The sequence below is a fragment of the Coregonus clupeaformis genome, unplaced genomic scaffold (genome assembly GCF_020615455.1).
Source record: "Coregonus clupeaformis isolate EN_2021a unplaced genomic scaffold, ASM2061545v1 scaf0293, whole genome shotgun sequence".
Classification (NCBI taxonomy): domain Eukaryota; kingdom Metazoa; phylum Chordata; class Actinopteri; order Salmoniformes; family Salmonidae; genus Coregonus; species Coregonus clupeaformis.
The window spans coordinates 80,657-98,885 of NW_025533748.1; the positions used below are offsets into that span (position 1 = coordinate 80,657).

Below are 18,229 nucleotides of genomic sequence, written 5' to 3' on the forward strand. Positions count from 1 at the left end.
GCCAACAGGCCTTGTATACATTAAAACAAGGAAAGTTTATGGTCCGGTGCCACATTTTCCCCCAATGTAACCCTAAGCCTCCATATCAGCCACCCAAGCACTGGATTTAAGTGACTACACCAGACCTGGGTTCAAATAGTATTTGCTTTATTCCAAATACTTTAGCTGCGGCTTTTCTGAGCTTGCCTGGGGGAATTTAACTAACGGTGTAGACCCAAAAGTGCAAACGTATCCCATCTGTCGCTCCAGGAAGACATAATCAAACGCTCAGATTATTTTCAAGGACACAAGTACTACTTATATAATAATATAAATATAATATGCCATTTAGCAGACGCTTTTATCCAAAGCGACTTACAGTCATGCGTGCATACATTATTTATTTTTTGTGTATGGGTGGTCCCGGGGATCGAACCCACTACCTTGGCATTACAAGCGCCGTGCTCTACCAGCTGAGCTACTGAGGACCACTTGAACCCAGGTCTCTACTATAGTGTACTTCTGCCTGTGTGATTCTATGATATCACATGTTTCTTCTCTGCCTGCCACTGCTGGGCAAACTGTCGGCTGGTTGCAACAATACTGACACGCAATCAGACTCAAGCCCTGTGCCAAGAAGCGGGGCAGGGAGAGCAATAAATTACCAGCTGGCGAAAGAATGGAAAAACTTGTGTTTTGGGTTTTCTCCCTGGGACCGTCGGGAGGCTAGAATGGAGGGATGAAGGGAGAGAAGGTTTAGCAGGCGTATAGGAAAAGCTGTCCAAGTTTTCCCTGCTGTTCTGTGGACGCAGCCTGGGATACAGAGCTAATGGATTCTCCCCAGCAATGAAACAGTTTTGAGGCTGCAGTCCAGAGCCAGGAGGGAGAGAGGGAGGGAGGGAAGGAGGGAGAGAGGGAGGGAGCCACCTGAGAGGCTTTCCCACAGTACTGGCCTGGAGATTAGGAAGGAAGGAAGGGATGGAGGGAGGAGGGGTGGAGAGATAGAGAGGGAAGGAGAGAGGAATGGTAGGGGTCGGGTGGGATGGAAAGGGGAAGAAAGGAGAAATGGGTGAAGGGGAAAGATGGATAGAGGGATACAGAAAGAGGTGGAGAGGGGAAGAGATCGGTCGAGAAGTAAGGAGAGAGGAAGGATCAAAAGAGGAAGAGAGAAGAGATGGGGTGAAGGGGTGGGATGGAGGGATTAATTAATCTCTCTCTCTCTCTCTCTCGCTGCTGTTTTGTGTTTGTAAAATCCCACAGCCTCAGACCCTCTCTCAGAGCCGTGGCGAATCGTGTCGTTCCGAGTAACCCAATTCCAACCCCGCACCCCACCCAAGTTTCAACACACTTTAGATTACTGTCTGACATCCACACTGCCCACCTTTCAACAATAGTGTACACACACACACACAGGACAGGGCAGCTCCAGGCAGTCAATCCCCCCTCCGGCATGCCACCCTCTCTCTCCTCACCCCTCTGCCCAGTGTCTGCCTGCCCCCCTTCTCGCCTGGCTGGTCTCACAACTTTTGACCTGTTTCAACCCAGCAGCACTGCAGACAACACTGGCCCACTGTGGCCACACGGGCAAATTGCTCAACAACAACAAAAGGCATCTTAATGATTAGCTCACACACACACAATCTCGCTCTCTCACTTAGTCACTCAGTCACTAATGGTTTTAAACTAGGGTGAAGTCGTCCCTAGACACTGATCTTGGGTCAGTTTAGCGTTTTCCCCACTAATGGTTAAGAGTATGATTTGGGGAGGGGAAGCTGATCCTAGATCTGCACCTAGGGGAAACTTCACCCCGGAGCTTTCAAAACATTGGGAGTCTTACCTCCTCTCGTTGTCGTCGAGGTGAGCAAACAGCACGTTCTTGGAGATGGCCTTGGCCAGAGCAGTCATGGTCTTGTAGTCCTTAGGAATCACCTGAGGAAAAACAAACCAAACATCATGGTCTCTCAAACAGGAATCAGACTACAGCACTTGCATCACAGACAATGGAATTGATGGGTATCAATACAGCTGATTGAATTCCATTTAATACTGTACCCATTGTCTTTCCTATTTGTCATGTTTACATGGCCAAAAAGCGAAAGATTTCCCCAAAAAGCATTTATTGAAAAGAAAAGAAAACACTGGAACTGTGCACTTGTGGACTTTCTATGTAGCCAGGCACACTCACATAAATCTAAATAGCTCAGTGCACACATTTAAGCACATTACAGTACATTTTAAACAAACCCTCCTGTCTGTACATAATTGAACGCAACCCATCTGTTTGACTCAGATCAGTGTATGTGTGTGTGTGTGCGGCTGTGTGCCTATGTGTGTCTGTGTGTAGCCCTTCGCTGTGTTCACGAGGCCCTGTGCTCATTCATAAAACATGCATTTTCATGTCCATGTCTGAACCAAAGGACTGTTTGGAGGAATGATGCGGGCTAGCCACATTTCCTCAGAGCCCACTACAAAGACTACTGCCTCTGTATTTAAGGAAAGATGTTCTAGGGAGAAAAACGTAAAGCTCTGAGCTCTGCAGATGTGTTACTGTGGGGAGAAGAGCGAGGGAGAGAGAGAGAGAGAGAGAGAGAGAGAGAGAGAGAGAGAGAGAGAGAGAGAGAGAGAGAGAGAGAGAGAGAGAGAGAGAGAGAGAGAGAGAGAGAGAGAGAGAGAGAGAGAGAGAGAGAGAGAGAGAGAGAGAGAGAGAGAGAGAGAGAGAGAGAGAGAGAGAGAGAGAGCGTCCATGCTCTGAGGGAAGCAGCAGTCTGTAGGCTGTAATTAACTTAAAGCAACAGATGGCTCACCATGAAGAGGACCACAGCTACAACAGCAGCAGCAGCAGTACGGTAACAGCAGCAGACTGGCTGAAACATTCATGAGCCACTGCAGTACACTACCAACTACCAACATCAACCCTCTGTAGTCTCTATCAACCATCTGGTAAGCTGGAAATAGACCTTTGCTCCAAAAAGAGAGGCTATACTCTTTATGGATAAAGGGGTAGAGAGGGGTTACTATAGTCTTTATGGATAGAGGGGTAGAGAGAGGGGTTACTAGAGTCTTTATGGATAGAGGGGTGGAGAGGGGTTACTAGAGTCTTTATGGATAGGGGGGTGGAGAGAGGGGTTACTAGAGTCTTTATGGATAGAGGGGTAGAGAGGGGTTACTATACTCTTTGTGGATGGAGGGGTAGAGAGGGGTTACTAGAGTCTTTATGGATAGGGGGTAGAGAGGGGTTAATAGAGTCTTTATGGATAGAGGGGTAGAGAGAGGGGTTACTAGAGTCTTTATGGATAGAGGGGTAGAGAGGGGTTATTAGAGTCTTTATGGATAGAAGGGTAGAGAGGGGTTACTATACTCTTTGTGGATAGAGGGGTAGAGAGGGGTGTTACTAGAGTCGTTATGGATAGAGGGGTAGAGAGGGGTTACTATACTCTTTATGGATAGAAGGGTAGAGAGGGGTTACTATACTCTTTATGGATAGAAGGGTAGAGAGGGGTTACTATACTCTTTGTGGATAGAGGGGTAGAGAGAGGGGTTACTAGAGTCTTTATGGATAGAGGGGTAGAGAGGGGTTATTAGAGTCTTTATGGATAGAAGGGTAGAGAGGGGTTACTATACTCTTTGTGGATAGAGGGGTAGAGAGGGGGGTTACTAGAGTCTTTATGGATAGAGGGGTAGAGAGAGGGGTTACTAGAGTCTTTATGGATAGAGGGGTAGAGAGGGGTTACTATACTCTTTATGGATAGAAGGGTAGAGAGGGGTTACTATACTCTTTGTGGATAGAGGGGTAGAGAGGGGGGTTACTAGAGTCTTTATGGATAGAGGGGTAGAGAGAGGGGTTACTAGAGTCTTTATGGATAGAGGGGTAGAGAGGGGTTACTATACTCTTTATGGATAGAGGGGTAGAGAGTGGGGTTACTAGAGTCTTTATGGATAGAGGGGTAGAGAGAGGGGTTACTAGAGTCTTTATGGATAGAGGGGTAGAGAGGGGTTACTATACTCTTTATGGATAGAAGGGTAGAGAGGGGTTACTATACTCTTTGTGGATAGAGGGGTAGAGAGAGGGGTTACTAGAGTCTTTATGGATAGAGGGGTAGAGAGGGGTTATTAGAGTATTTATGGATAGAAGGGTAGAGAGGGGTTACTATACTCTTTGTGGATAGAGGGGTAGAGAGGGGGGTTACTAGAGTCTTTATGGATAGAGGGGTAGAGAGAGGGGTTACTAGAGTCTTTATGGATAGAGGGGTAGAGAGGGGTTACTATACTCTTTATGGATAGAAGGGTAGAGAGGGGTTACTATACTCTTTGTGGATAGAGGGGTAGAGAGGGGGTTACTAGAGTCTTTATGGATAGAGGGGTAGAGAGAGGGGTTACTAGAGTCTTTATGGATAGAGGGGTAGAGAGGGGTTACTATACTCTTTATGGATAGAAGGGTAGAGAGGGGTTACTATACTCTTTGTGGATAGAGGGGTAGAGAGAGGGGTTACTAGAGTCTTTATGGATAGAGGGGTAGAGAGGGGTTATTAGAGTCTTTATGGATAGAAGGGTAGAGAGGGGTTACTATACTCTTTGTGGATAGAGGGGTAGAGAGGGGGGTTACTAGAGTCTTTATGGATAGAGGGGTAGAGAGAGGGGTTACTAGAGTCTTTATGGATAGAGGGGTAGAGAGGGGTTACTATACTCTTTATGGATAGAAGGGTAGAGAGGGGTTACTATACTCTTTGTGGATAGAGGGGTAGAGAGAGGGGTTACTAGAGTCTTTATGGATAGAGGGGTAGAGAGGGGTTACTAGAGTCTTTGTGGATAGAGGGGTGGAGAGAGGGGTTACTAGAGTCTTTATGGATAGAGGGGTAGAGAGGGGTTACTATACTCTTTATGGATAGGGGGGTAGAGAGGGGGTTACTATACTCTTTATGGATAGAGGGGTAGAGAGGGGTTACTAGAGTCTTTATGGATAGAGGGGTAGAGAGGGGGGTCACTAGAGTCTTTATGGATAGAGGGGTAGAGAGGGGTTACTATACTCTTTGTGGATGGAGGGGTAGAGAGAGGGGTTACTATAGTCTTTATGGATAGAGGTGTAGAGAGAGGGGTTACTAGAGTCTTTATGGATAGAGGGGTAGAGAGGGGTTACTATACTCTTTGTGGATGGAGGGGTAGAGAGAGGGGTTACTATAGTCTTTATGGATAGAGGGGTAGAGAGGGGGGTTACTATACTCTTTATGGATAGAGGGGTAGAGAGAGGTTACTAGAGTCTTTATGGATAGAGGGGTAGAGAGAGGGGTTACTATACTCTTTATGGATAGAGGGGTAGAGAGAGGGGTTACTAGAGTCTTTATGGATAGAGGGGTAGAGAGGGGTTACTATAGTCTTTGTGGATAGAGGGGTGGAGAGAGGGGTTACTATAGTCTTTATGGATAGAGGGGTAGAGAGGGGTTACTAGAGTCTTTATGGATAGAGGGGTAGAGAGGGGTTACTAAACTGAGGAACTCAATTTAACCTTGCGCAATACCCTAGATGCAGTTGCACCCCTAAAAACGAAAAACATTTGTCATAAGAAACTAGCTCCCTGGTATACAGAAAATACCCGAGCTTTGAAGCAAGCTTCCAGGAAATTGGAACGGAAATGGCGCCACACCAAACTGGAAGTCTTCCGACTAGCTTGGAAAGACAGTACCGTGCAGTACCGAAGAGCCCTCACTGCTGCTCGATCATCCTACTTTTCCAACTTAATCGAGGAAAATAAGAACAATCCAAAATTTCTTTTTGATACTGTTGCAAAGCTAACTAAAAAAGCAGCATTCCCAAGAGAGGATGGCTTTCACTTCAGCAGTAATAAATTCATGAACTTCTTTGAGGAAAAGATCATGACCATTAGAAAGCAAATTACGGACTCCTCTTTGAATCTGCGTATTCCTCCAGGGCTTAGCTGTCCTGGATCTGCCAGACTCTGCGAGGGCCTGGGATCGGGAGAGACACTTAAGTGTTTTAGTACTATATCTCTTGACACAATGATGAAAATAATCATGGCCTCTAAACCTTCAAGCTGCATACTGGATCCTATTCCTACTAAACTGCTGAAGGAGCTGCTTCCTGTGCTTGGCCCTCCTATGTTGAACATAATAAACAGCTCTCTATCCACCGGATGTGTACCAAACTCACTAAAAGTGGCAGTGATAAAGCCTCTCTTGAAAAAGCCAAACCTTGACCCGGAAAATATAAAAAACTATCGGCCTATATCGAATCTTCCATTCCTCTCAAAAAATTTTAGAAAAAGCTGTTGCGCAGCAACTCACTGCCTTTCTGAAGACAAACAATGTATACGAAATGCTTCAGTCTGGTTTTAGACCCCATCATAGCACTGAGACTGCACTTGTGAAGGTGGTAAATGACCTTTTAATGGCGTCAGACCGAGGCTCTGCATCTGTCCTCGTGCTACTAGACCTTAGTGCTGCTTTTGACACCATCGATCACCACATTCTTTTGGAGAGACTGGAAACCCAAATTGGTCTACACGGACAAGTTCTGGCCTGGTTTAGATCTTACCTGTCGGAAAGATATCAGTTTGTCTCTGTGAATGGTCTGTCCTCCGACAAATCAACTGTACATTTCGGTGTTCCTCAAGGTTCCGTTTTAGGACCACTATTGTTTTCACTATATATTTTACCTCTTGGGGATGTTATTCGAAAACATAATGTTAACTTTCACTGCTATGCGGATGACACACAGCTGTACATTTCAATGAAACATGGTGAAGCCCCCAAAATTGCCCTCGCTAGAAGCCTGTGTTTCAGACATAAGGAAGTGGATGGCTGAAAACTTTCTACTTTTAAACTCGGACAAAACAGAGATGCTTGTTCTAGGTCCCAAGAAACAAAGAGATCTTCTGTTAAATCTGACAATTCATCTTGATGGTTGTAAAGTCGTCTCAAATAAAACTGTGAAGGACCTCGGCGTTACTCTTGACCCTGATCTCTCTTTTGACGAACATATCAAGACTGTTTCAAGGACAGCTTTTTTTCCATCTACGTAACATTGCAAAAATCAGAAATTTTCTGTCCAAAAATGATGCAGAAAAATTAATCCATGCATTTGTTACTTCTAGGTTAGACTACTGCAATGCTCTACTTTCCGGCTACCGGATAAAGCACTAAATAAACTTCAGTTAGTGCTAAATACGGCTGCTAGAATCCTGACTAGAACCAAGAAATTTGATCATATTACTCCAGTGCTAGCTTCCCTACACTGGCTTCCTGTTAAGGCAAGGGCTGATTTCAAGGTTTTACTGTTAACCTATAAAGCGTTACATGGGCTTGCTCCTACCTATCTTTCCGAGTTGGTCCTGCCGTACATACCAATACGTACGCTACGGTCACAAGACGCAGAGCCTCCTAATTGTCCCTAGAATTTCTAAGCAAACAGCGGGAGGCAGGGCTTTCTCCTATAGATCTCCATTTTTATGGAACAGTCTGCCTACCCATGTGAGAGACGCAGACTCGGTCTCAACCTTTAAGTCTTTACTGAAGACTTATCTCTTCAGTAGGTCATATGATTGAGTGTAGTCTGGCCCAGGAGTGTGAAGGTGAACGGAAAGGCTCTGGAGCAACGAACAGCCCTTGCTGTCTCTGCCAGGCCGGTTCCCCTCTCTCCACTGGGGTTCTCTGCCTCTAACCCTGTTACAGGGGCTGAGTCACTGGCTTGCTGGTGCTCTTTCATGCCGTCCCTAGGAGGGGTGCGTCACTTGAGTGGGTTGAGTTACTGACGTGATCTTCCTGTCTGGGTTGGCGCCCCCTTGGTTTGTGCTGTGGTGGAGACCTCTGTGGGCTATACTCTGCCTTGTCTCAGGATTGTAAGTTGGTGGTTGAGGATATCCCTCTAGTGGTGCGGGGGCTGTGCTTTGGCAGAGTGGGTGGGGTTATATCCTTCCTGTTTGGCCCTGTCCGGGGTTTCTTCGGATGGGGCCACAGTGTCTCCGGACCGCTCCTGTCTCAGCCTCCAGTATTTATGCTGCAGTAGTTTATGTGTCGGGGGGCTGGGGTTAGTTGGTTATACCTGGAGTACTTCTCCTGTCTTATCCAGTGTCCTGTGTGAATTTAAGTATGCTCTCTCTAATTCTCTCGTTCTCTCTTTCTCTCTGAGAACCTGAGCCCTAGGACCATACGTCAGGACTACCGGGCATGCTGACACCTTGCTGTCCCCAGTCCGCCTGGCCTTGCTGCTATTCCAGTTTCAACTGTTCTGCCTGCGATTACGAAACCCCTACCTGTCCCAGACCTGCTGTTTTCAACTCTTAATGATCGGCTATGAAAAGCCAACTGAGAGACCTGAGCCCTAGGACCATACGTCGGGACTACCGGCCGTGGTGACTCCTTGCTGTCCCCAGTCCGCCTGGCCTTGCTGCTATTCCAGTTTCAACTGTTCTGCCTGCGGTTATGGAACCCCTACCTGTCCCAGACCTGCTGTTTTCAACTCTTAATGATCGGCTATGAAAAGCCAACTGAGATTTATTCCTGATTATTATTTGACCATGCTTGTCACTTATGAACATTTTTGAACATCTTGGCATGGTTCTGTTATAACCTCCACCCGGCACAGCCAGAAGAGGACTGGCCACCCCTCATAGCCTGGTTCCTCTCTAGGTTTCTTCCTAGGTTTTGGCCTTTCTAGGGAGTTTTTCCTAGCCACCGTGCTTCTACACCTGCATTACTAGCTGTTTGGGGTTTTAGGCTGGGTTTCTGTACAGCACTTCGAGATATTAGCTGATGTACGAAGGGCTATATAAAATAAAATTGATTGATTGATTGATTGATTGACTATACTCTTTGTGGATGGAGGGGTAGAGAGAGGGGTTACTAGAGTCTTTATGGATAGAGGGGTAGAGAGGGGTTACTATACTCTTTGTGGATGGAGGGGTAGAGAGAGGGGGTTACTATACTCTTTATGGATAGAGGGGTAGAGAGGGGTTACTATACTCTTTGTGGATGGAGGGGTAGAGAGAGGGGTTACTAGAGTCTTTATGGATAGAGGGGGTAGAGAGAGGGGTTACTAGAGTCTTTATGGATAGAGGGGTGGAGAGAGGGGGTTACTAGAGTCTTTATGGATAGGGGGTAGAGAGAGGGGTTACTAGAGTCTTTATGGATAGAGGGGTAGAGAGAGGGGTTACTAGAGTCTTTATGGATGGAGGGGTAGAGAGAGGGGTTACTATACTCTTTATGGATAGAGGGTGGAGAGAGGGGGTTACTATAGTCTTTATGGATAGAGGGGTAGAGAGAGGGTTACTATACTCTTTATGGATAGAGGGGTGGAGAGGGGTTACTATACTCTTTATGGATAGAAGGGTAGAGAGGGGTTACTATACTCTTTGTGGATAGAGGGGTGGAGAGGGGTTCCTATACTCTTTATGTATAGAGGGTAGAGAGGGTTACTATACTCTTTATGGATAGAAGGGTAGAGAGGGGTTACTATACTCTTTGTGGATAGAGGGGTAGAGAGAGGGGTTACTATACTCTTTATGGATAGAAGGGTAGAGAGGGGTTACTATACTCTTTATGGATAGAGGGGTAGAGAGAGGGGTTACTAGAGTCTTTATGGATAGAGGGGTAGAGAGGGGTTACTATACTCTTTATGGATAGAGGGGTAGAGAGAGGGGTTACTAGAGTATTTATGGATAGAGGGGTAGAGAGAGGGGTTACTAGAGTCTTTATGGATAGAGGGGTAGAGAGGGGGTTATTAGAGTCTTTATGGATAGAAGGGTAGAGAGGGGGTTACTATACTCTTTGTGGATAGAGGGGTAGAGAGGGGGTTACTAGAGTCTTTATGGATAGAGGGGTAGAGAGAGGGTTACTAGAGTCTTTATGGATAGAGGGGTAGAGAGGGTTACTATACTCTTTATGGATAGAGGGGTAGAGAGGGGTTATTAGAGTCTTTATGGATAGAGGGGTAGAGAGGGGTTACTATACTCTTTATGGATAGAAGGGTAGAGAGGGGTTACTATACTCTTTGTGGATAGAGGGGTAGAGAGAGGGGTTACTAGAGTCTTTATGGATAGAGGGGTAGAGAGGGGTTATTAGAGTCTTTATGGATAGAAGGGTAGAGAGGGGTTACTATACTCTTTGTGGATAGAGGGGTAGAGAGGGGGGTTACTAGAGTCTTTATGGATAGAGGGGTAGAGAAAGGGGTTACTAGAGTCTTTATGGATAGAGGGGTAGAGAGGGGTTACTATACTCTTTATGGATAGAAGGGTAGAGAGGGGTTACTATACTCTTTGTGGATGGAGGGGTAGAGAGAGGGGTTACTAGAGTCTTTATGGATAGAGGGGTAGAGAGGGGTTACTATACTCTTTGTGGATGGAGGGGTAGAGAGAGGGGTTACTATACTCTATGGATAGAGGGGTAGAGAGGGGTTACTAGAGTCTTTATGGATAGAGGGGTAGAGAGAGGGGTTACTAGAGTCTTTATGGATAGAGGGGTGAGAGAGGGGTTACTAGAGTCTTTATGGATAGGGGGTAGAGAGAGGGGTTACTAGAGTCTTTATGGATAGAGGGTAGAGAGAGGGGTTACTAGAGTCTTTATGGATGGAGGGGGTAGAGAGGGGGTTACTATACTCTTTATGGATAGAGGGTGGAGAGAGGGGGGTTACTATAGTCTTTATGGATAAAGGGGTAGAGAGAGGGGTTACTATACTCTTTATGGATAGAGGGGTGGAGAGGGATTACTATACTCTTTATGGATAGAAGGGTAGAGAGGGGTTACTATACTCTTTGTGGATAGAGGGGTGGAGAGGGGTTCCTATACTCTTTATGTATAGAGGGGTAGAGAGGGGTTACTATACTCTTTATGGATAGAAGGGTAGAGAGGGGTTACTATACTCTTTGTGGATAGAGGGGTAGAGAGAGGGGTTACTATACTCTTTATGGATAGAAGGGTAGAGAGGGGTTACTATACTCTTTATGGATAGAGGGGTAGAGAGAGGGGTTACTAGAGTCTTTATGGATAGAGGGGTAGAGAGGGGTTACTATACTCTTTATGGATAGAGGGGTAGAGAGAGGGGTTACTAGAGTATTTATGGATAGAGGGGTAGAGAGAGGGGTTACTAGAGTCTTTATGGATAGAGGGGTAGAGAGGGGTTATTAGAGTCTTTATGGATAGAAGGGTAGAGAGGGGTTACTATACTCTTTGTGGATAGAGGGGTAGAGAGGGGGGTTACTAGAGTCTTTATGGATAGAGGGGTAGAGAGAGGGGTTACTAGAGTCTTTATGGATAGAGGGGTAGAGAGGGGTTACTATACTCTTTATGGATAGAGGGGTAGAGAGGGGTTATTAGAGTCTTTATGGATAGAGGGGTAGAGAGGGGTTACTATACTCTTTATGGATAGAAGGGTAGAGAGGGGTTACTATACTCTTTGTGGATAGAGGGGTAGAGAGAGGGGTTACTAGAGTCTTTATGGATAGAGGGGTAGAGAGGGGTTATTAGAGTCTTTATGGATAGAAGGGTAGAGAGGGGTTACTATACTCTTTGTGGATAGAGGGGTAGAGAGGGGGGTTACTAGAGTCTTTATGGATAGAGGGGGTAGAGAAAGGGGTTACTAGAGTCTTTATGGATAGAGGGGTAGAGAGGGGTTACTATACTCTTTATGGATAGAAGGGTAGAGAGGGGTTACTATACTCTTTGTGGATGGAGGGGTAGAGAGAGGGGTTACTAGAGTCTTTATGGATAGAGGGGTAGAGAGGGGTTACTATACTCTTTGTGGATGGAGGGGTAGAGAGAGGGGTTACTATACTCTATGGATAGAGGGGTAGAGAGGGGTTACTATACTCTTTGTGGATGGAGGGGGTAGAGAGGGGTTACTAGAGTCTTTATGGATAGAGGGGTAGAGAGAGGGGTTACTAGAGTCTTTATGGATAGAGGGGTGGAGAGAGGGGTTACTAGAGTCTTTATGGATAGGGGGTAGAGAGAGGGGTTACTAGAGTCTTTATGGATAGAGGGGTAGAGAGAGGGGTTACTAGAGTCTTTATGGATGGAGGGGTAGAGAGGGGTTACTAGAGTCTTTATTGATAGAGGGGTAGAGAGGGGTTACTATACTCTTTGTGGATGGAGGGGTAGAGAGAGGGGTTACTAGAGTCTTTATGGATAGAGGGGTAGAGAGAGGGGTTACTAGAGTCTTTATGGATAGAGGGGTGGAGAGAGGGGGTTACTAGAGTCTTTATGGATAGGGGGGTAGAGAGAGGGGTTACTAGAGTCTTTATGGATAGAGGGGTAGAGAGAGGGGTTACTAGAGTCTTCATGGATGGAGGGGTAGAGAGAGGGGTTACTATACTCTTTATGGATAGAGGGGTGGATAGAGGGGGGTTACTATAGTCTTTATGGATAGAGGGGTAGAGAGAGGGGTTACTATACTCTTTATGGATAGAGGGGTGAGAGGGGTTACTATACTCTTAATGGATAGAAGGGTAGAGAGGGGTTACTATACTCTTTGTGGATAGAGGGGTGGAGAGGGGTTCCTATACTCTTTATGTATAGAGGGGTAGAGAGGGGTTACTATACTCTTTGTGGATGGAGGGGTAGAGAGAGGGGTTACTAGAGTCTTTATGGATAGAGGGGTAGAGAGAGGGGTTACTAGAGTCTTTATGGATAGAGGGGTGGAGAGAGGGGTTACTAGAGTCTTTATGGATAGAGGGGTAGAGAGAGGGGTTACTAGAGTCTTTATGGATAGAGGGGTAGAGAGGGGTTACTATACTCTTTATGGATAGAGGGGTAGAGAGAGGGGTTACTAGAGTATTTATGGATAGAGGGGTAACTAGAGTCTTTATGGATAGAGGGGTAGAGAGGGGTTATTAGAGTCTTTATGGATAGAAGGGTAGAGAGGGGTTACTATACTCTTTATGGATAGAGGGGTAGAGAGGGGGTTACTAGAGTCTTTATGGATAGAGGGGTAGAGAGAGGGGTTACTAGAGTCTTTATGGATAGAGGGGTAGAGAGGGGGTTACTATACTCTTTATGGATAGAGGGGTAGAGAGGGGTTATTAGAGTCTTTATGGATAGAGGGGTAGAGAGGGGGTTACTATACTCTTTATGGATAGAAGGGTAGAGAGGGGTTACTATACTCTTTGTGGATAGAGGGTAGAGAGAGGGTTACTAGAGTCTTTATGGATAGAGGGTAGAGAGGGGTTATTAGAGTCTTTATGGATAGAAGGGTAGAGAGGGGTTACTATACTCTTTGTGGATAGAGGGGTAGAGAGGGGGGTTACTAGAGTCTTTATGGATAGAGGGGTAGAGAGAGGGGTTACTAGAGTCTTTATGGATAGAGGGGTAGAGAGGGGTTACTATACTCTTTATGGATAGAAGGGTAGAGAGGGGTTACTATACTCTTTGTGGATGGAGGGGTAGAGAGAGGGGTTACTAGAGTCTTTATGGATAGAGGGGTAGAGAGGGGTTACTATACTCTTTGTGGATGGAGGGGTAGAGAGAGGGGTTACTATACTCTATGGATAGAGGGGTAGAGAGGGGTTACTATACTCTTTGTGGATGGAGGGGTAGAGAGAGGGGTTACTAGAGTCTTTATGGATAGAGGGGTAGAGAGAGGGGTTACTAGAGTCTTTATGGATAGAGGGGGTGGAGAGAGGGGTTACTAGAGTCTTTATGGATAGGGGGTAGAGAGAGGGGTTACTAGAGTCTTTATGGATAGAGGGGTAGAGAGAGGGGTTACTAGAGTCTTTATGGATGGAGGGGTAGAGAGAGGGGTTACTAGAGTCTTTATTGATAGAGGGGTAGAGAGGGGTTACTATACTCTTTGTGGATGGAGGGGTAGAGAGAGGGGTTACTAGAGTCTTTATGGATAGAGGGGTAGAGAGAGGGGTTACTAGAGTCTTTATGGATAGAGGGGTGAGAGAGGGGTTACTAGAGTCTTTATGGATAGAGGGGTAGAGAGAGGGGTTACTAGAGTCTTTATGGATAGAGGGTAGAGAGAGGGGTTACTAGAGTCTTTATGGATGGAGGGGTAGAGAGAGGGGTTACTATACTCTTTATGGATAGAGGGGTGGATAGAGGGGGTTACTATAGTCTTTATGGATAGAGGGTAGAGAGAGGGGTTACTATACTCTTTATGGATAGAGGGGTGGAGAGGGGTTACTATACTCTTTATGGATAGAAGGGTAGAGAGGGGTTACTATACTCTTTGTGGATAGAGGGGTGGAGAGGGTTTCCTATACTCTTTATGTATAGAGGGGTAGAGAGGGGTTACTATACTCTTTATGGATAGAAGGGTAGAGAGGGGTTACTATACTCTTTGTGGATAGAGGGGTAGAGAGAGGGTTACTATACTCTTTATGGATAGAAGGGTAGAGAGGGGGTTACTATACTCTTTATGGATAGAGGGTAGAGAGAGGGGTTACTAGAGTCTTTATGGATAGAGGGTAGAGAGAGGGGTTACTAGAGTCTTTATGGATAGAGGGGGAGAGAGAGGGTTACTAGAGTCTTTATGGATAGAGGGGTGAGAGAGGGGTTATTAGAGTCTCTATGGATAGAAGGGGTAGAGAGGGGTTACTATACTCTTTGTGGATAGAGGGGTAGAGAGGGGGTTACTAGAGTCTTTATGGATAGAGGAGTAGAGAGAGGGGTTACTAGAGTCTTTATGGATAGAGGGTAGAGAGGGGGTTACTATACTCTTTATGGATAGAGGGTAGAGAGGGGTTGTTAGAGTCTTTATGGATAGAGGGGTAGAGAGGGGTTACTATACTCTTTATGGATAGAAGGGTAGAGAGGGGGTTACTATACTCTTTGTGGATAGAGGGGTAGAGAGAGGGGTTACTAGAGTCTTTATGGATAGAGGGGTAGAGAGGGTTATTAGAGTCTTTATGGATAGAAGGGTAGAGAGGGTTACTATACTCTTTGTGGATAGAGGGGTAGAGAGGGGGGTTACTAGAGTCTTTATGGATAGAGGGGTAGAGAGAGGGTTACTAGAGTCTTTATGGATAGAGGGTAGAGAGGGGGTTATTAGAGTCTTTATGGATAGAAGGGTAGAGAGGGGTTACTATACTCTTTGTGGATAGAGGGGTAGAGAGGGGGGTTACTAGAGTCTTTATGGATAGAGGGGTAGAGAGAGGGGTTACTAGAGTCTTTATGGATAGAGGGGTAGAGAGGGGTTACTATACTCTTTATGGATAGAAGGGTAGAGAGGGGTTACTATACTCTTTGTGGATAGAGGGGGAGAGAGGGGTTACTAGAGTCTTTATGGATAGAGGGGTAGAGAGGGTTACTAGAGTCTTTGTGGATAGAGGGGTGGAGAGAGGGGTTACTAGAGTCTTTATGGATAGAGGGGTAGAGAGGGGTTACTATACTCTTTATGGATAGGGTGGTAGAGTGGGGTTACTATACTCTTTATGGATAGAGGGGTAGAGAGGGGTTACTAGAGTCTTTATGGATAGAGGGTAGAGAGGGGTTACTATACTCTTTGTGGATGGAGGGGTAGAGAGAGGGTTACTATACTCTTTATGGATAGAGGGGTAGAGAGGGGTTACTAGAGTCTTTATGGATAGAGGGGTAGAGAGGGGTTACTATACTCTTTGTGGATGGAGGGGTAGAGAGAGGGGTTATTATAGTCTTTATGGATAGAGGGGTAGAGAGGGGGTTACTATACTCTTTATGGATAGAGGGGTAGAGAGAGGTTACTAGAGTCTTTATGGATATAGGGGTAGAGAGAGGGGTTACTATACTCTTTATGGATAGAGGGGTAGAGAGAGGGGTTACTAGAGTCATTATGGATAGAGGGGTAGAGAGGGGTTACTATAGTCTTTGTGGATAGAGGGGTGGAGAGAGGGGTTACTATAGTCTTTATGGATAGAGGGGTAGAGAGGGGTTACTAGAGTCTTTATGGATAGAGGGGTAGAGAGGGGGGTCACTAGAGTCTTTATGGATAGAGGGGTAGAGAGGGGTTACTATACTCTTTGTGGATGGAGGGGTAGAGAGAGGGGTTACTAGAGTCTTTATGGATAGAGGGGTAGAGAGGGGTTACTATACTCTTTGTGGATGGAGGGGTAGAGAGAGGGGTTACTATACTCTTTATGGATAGAGGGGTAGAGAGGGGTTACTATACTCTTTGTGGATGGAGGGGTAGAGAGAGGGGTTACTAGAGTCTTTATGGATAGAGGGGTAGAGAGAGGGGTTACTAGAGTCTTTATTGATAGAGGGGTAGAGAGGGGTTACTATACTCTTTGTGGATGGAGGGGTAGAGAGAGGGGTTACTAGAGTCTTTATGGATAGAGGGGTAGAGAGAGGGGTTACTAGAGTCTTTATGGATAGAGGGGTGGAGAGAGGGGTTACTAGAGTCTTTATGGATAGGGGGTAGAGAGAGGGGTTACTAGAGTCTTTATGGATAGAGGGGTAGAGAGAGGGGTTACTAGAGTCTTTATGGATGGAGGGGTAGAGAGGGGGGTTACTATACTCTTTATGGATAGAGGGGGAGAGAGGGGGGTTACTATAGTCTTTATGGATAGAGGGGTAGAGAGAGGGGTTACTATACTCTTTATGGATAGAGGGGTGGAGAGGGGTTACTATACTCTTTATAGATAGAAGGGTAGAGAGGGGTTACTATACTCTTTGTGGATAGAGGGGTGGAGAGGGGTTCCTATATTCTTTATGGATAGAGGGGTAGAGAGGGGTTACTATACTCTTTATGGATAGAAGGGTAGAGAGGGGTTACTATACTCTTTGTGGATAGAGGGGTAGAGAGAGGGGTTACTATACTCTTTATGGATAGAAGGGTAGAGAGGGGTTACTATACTCTTTATGGATAGAGGGGTAGAGAGAGGGGTTACTAGAGTCTTTATGGATAGAGGGTAGAGAGGGGTTACTATACTCTTTATGGATAGAGGGGTAGAGAGAGGGGTTACTAGAGTATTTATGGATAGAGGGGTAGAGAGAGGGGTTACTAGAGTCTTTATGGATAGAGGGGTAGAGAGGGGTTACTATACTCTTTATGGATAGAGGGGTAGAGAGGGGTTACTAGAGTCTTTATGGATAGAAGGGTAGAGAGGGGTTACTATACTCTTTGTGGATAGAGGGGTAGAGAGAGGGGTTACTAGAGTCTTTATGGATAGAGGGGTAGAGAGGGGGGTTACTAGAGTCTTTTATGGATGGAGGAGTAGAGAGAGGGGTTACTATACTCTTTATGGATAGAGGGGTGGAGAGAGGGGTTACTATACTCTTTATGGATAGAGGGGTAGAGAGGGGGGTTACTAGAGTCTTTATGGATAGGGGGGTAGAGAGGGGGGTTACTATACTCTTTATGGATAGAGGGGTAGAGAGGGGTTACTATACTCTTTATGGATAGAAGGGTAGAGAGGGGTTACTATACTCTTTATGGATAGAGGGGTAGAGAGAGGGGTTACTAGAGTCTTTATGGATAGAGGGGTAGAGAGAGGGGTTACTATACTCTTTATGGATAGAGGGGTAGAGAGGGGTTACTATACTCTTTATGGATAGAGGGGTAGAGAGAGGGGGTTACTATATCTTTATGGATAGAGGGAAAGAGAGGGGTTACTATACTCTTTATGGATGAGGGGTAGAGAGGGGTTACTATACTCTTTATGGATAGAGGGGTAGAGAGGGGGTTACTAGAGTCTTTATGGATAGAGGGGTAGAGAGAGGGGTTACTAGAGTCTTTATGGATAGAGGGGTAGAGAGGGGTTACTATACTCTTTATGGATAGAAGGGTAGAGAGAGGGGTTACTATACTCTTTATGGATAGAGGGGGTAGAGAGGGGTTACTAGAGTCTTTATGGATAGAGGGGGTAGAGAGGGGGTTACTATACTCTTTATGGATAGAGGGTGGAGAGAGAGGGGTTACTATACTCTTTATGGATAGAGGGGTAGAGAGGGGGGTTACTATACTCTATGGAGAGAGGGGTAGAGAGGGGGTTACTAGAGTCTTTATGGATAGGGGGTAGAGATGGGGGTTACTATACTCTTTATGGATAGAGGGGGTAGAGAGGGGTTACTGGGTAGTTTATGGATAGAGGGTAGAGAGGGCTACTACTCTTTATGGATAGAAGGGTAGAGAGAGGGATTACTATACTCTTTGTGGATAGAGGGGTAGAGAGGGGTTACTAGAGTCTTTATGGATAGAGGGTAGAGAGGGTTACTATACTCTTTGTGGATAGAGGGGTGGAGAGAGGGGTTACTATACTCTTTATGGATAGGGGGGTAGAGAGGGGTTACTAGAGTATTTATAGATAGAGGGGTAGAGAGAGGGGTTA

General features: G+C 45.8%; 1 protein-coding gene across 1 annotated transcript in view; it reads right to left on the bottom strand.

Moving 5' to 3' along the window:
- The window catches only part of LOC121568742 (cAMP-dependent protein kinase type I-beta regulatory subunit), a gene marked incomplete at its 3' end in the record, with an annotated part of 147,214 nt that overhangs the window by 80,112 nt on the left and 48,873 nt on the right, over positions 1-18,229 (bottom strand). Inside the window, 1 exon segment of the mRNA XM_045214652.1 lies at positions 1,817-1,908. Within this exon segment, the coding sequence (XP_045070587.1) occupies positions 1,817-1,908 (92 nt within the window).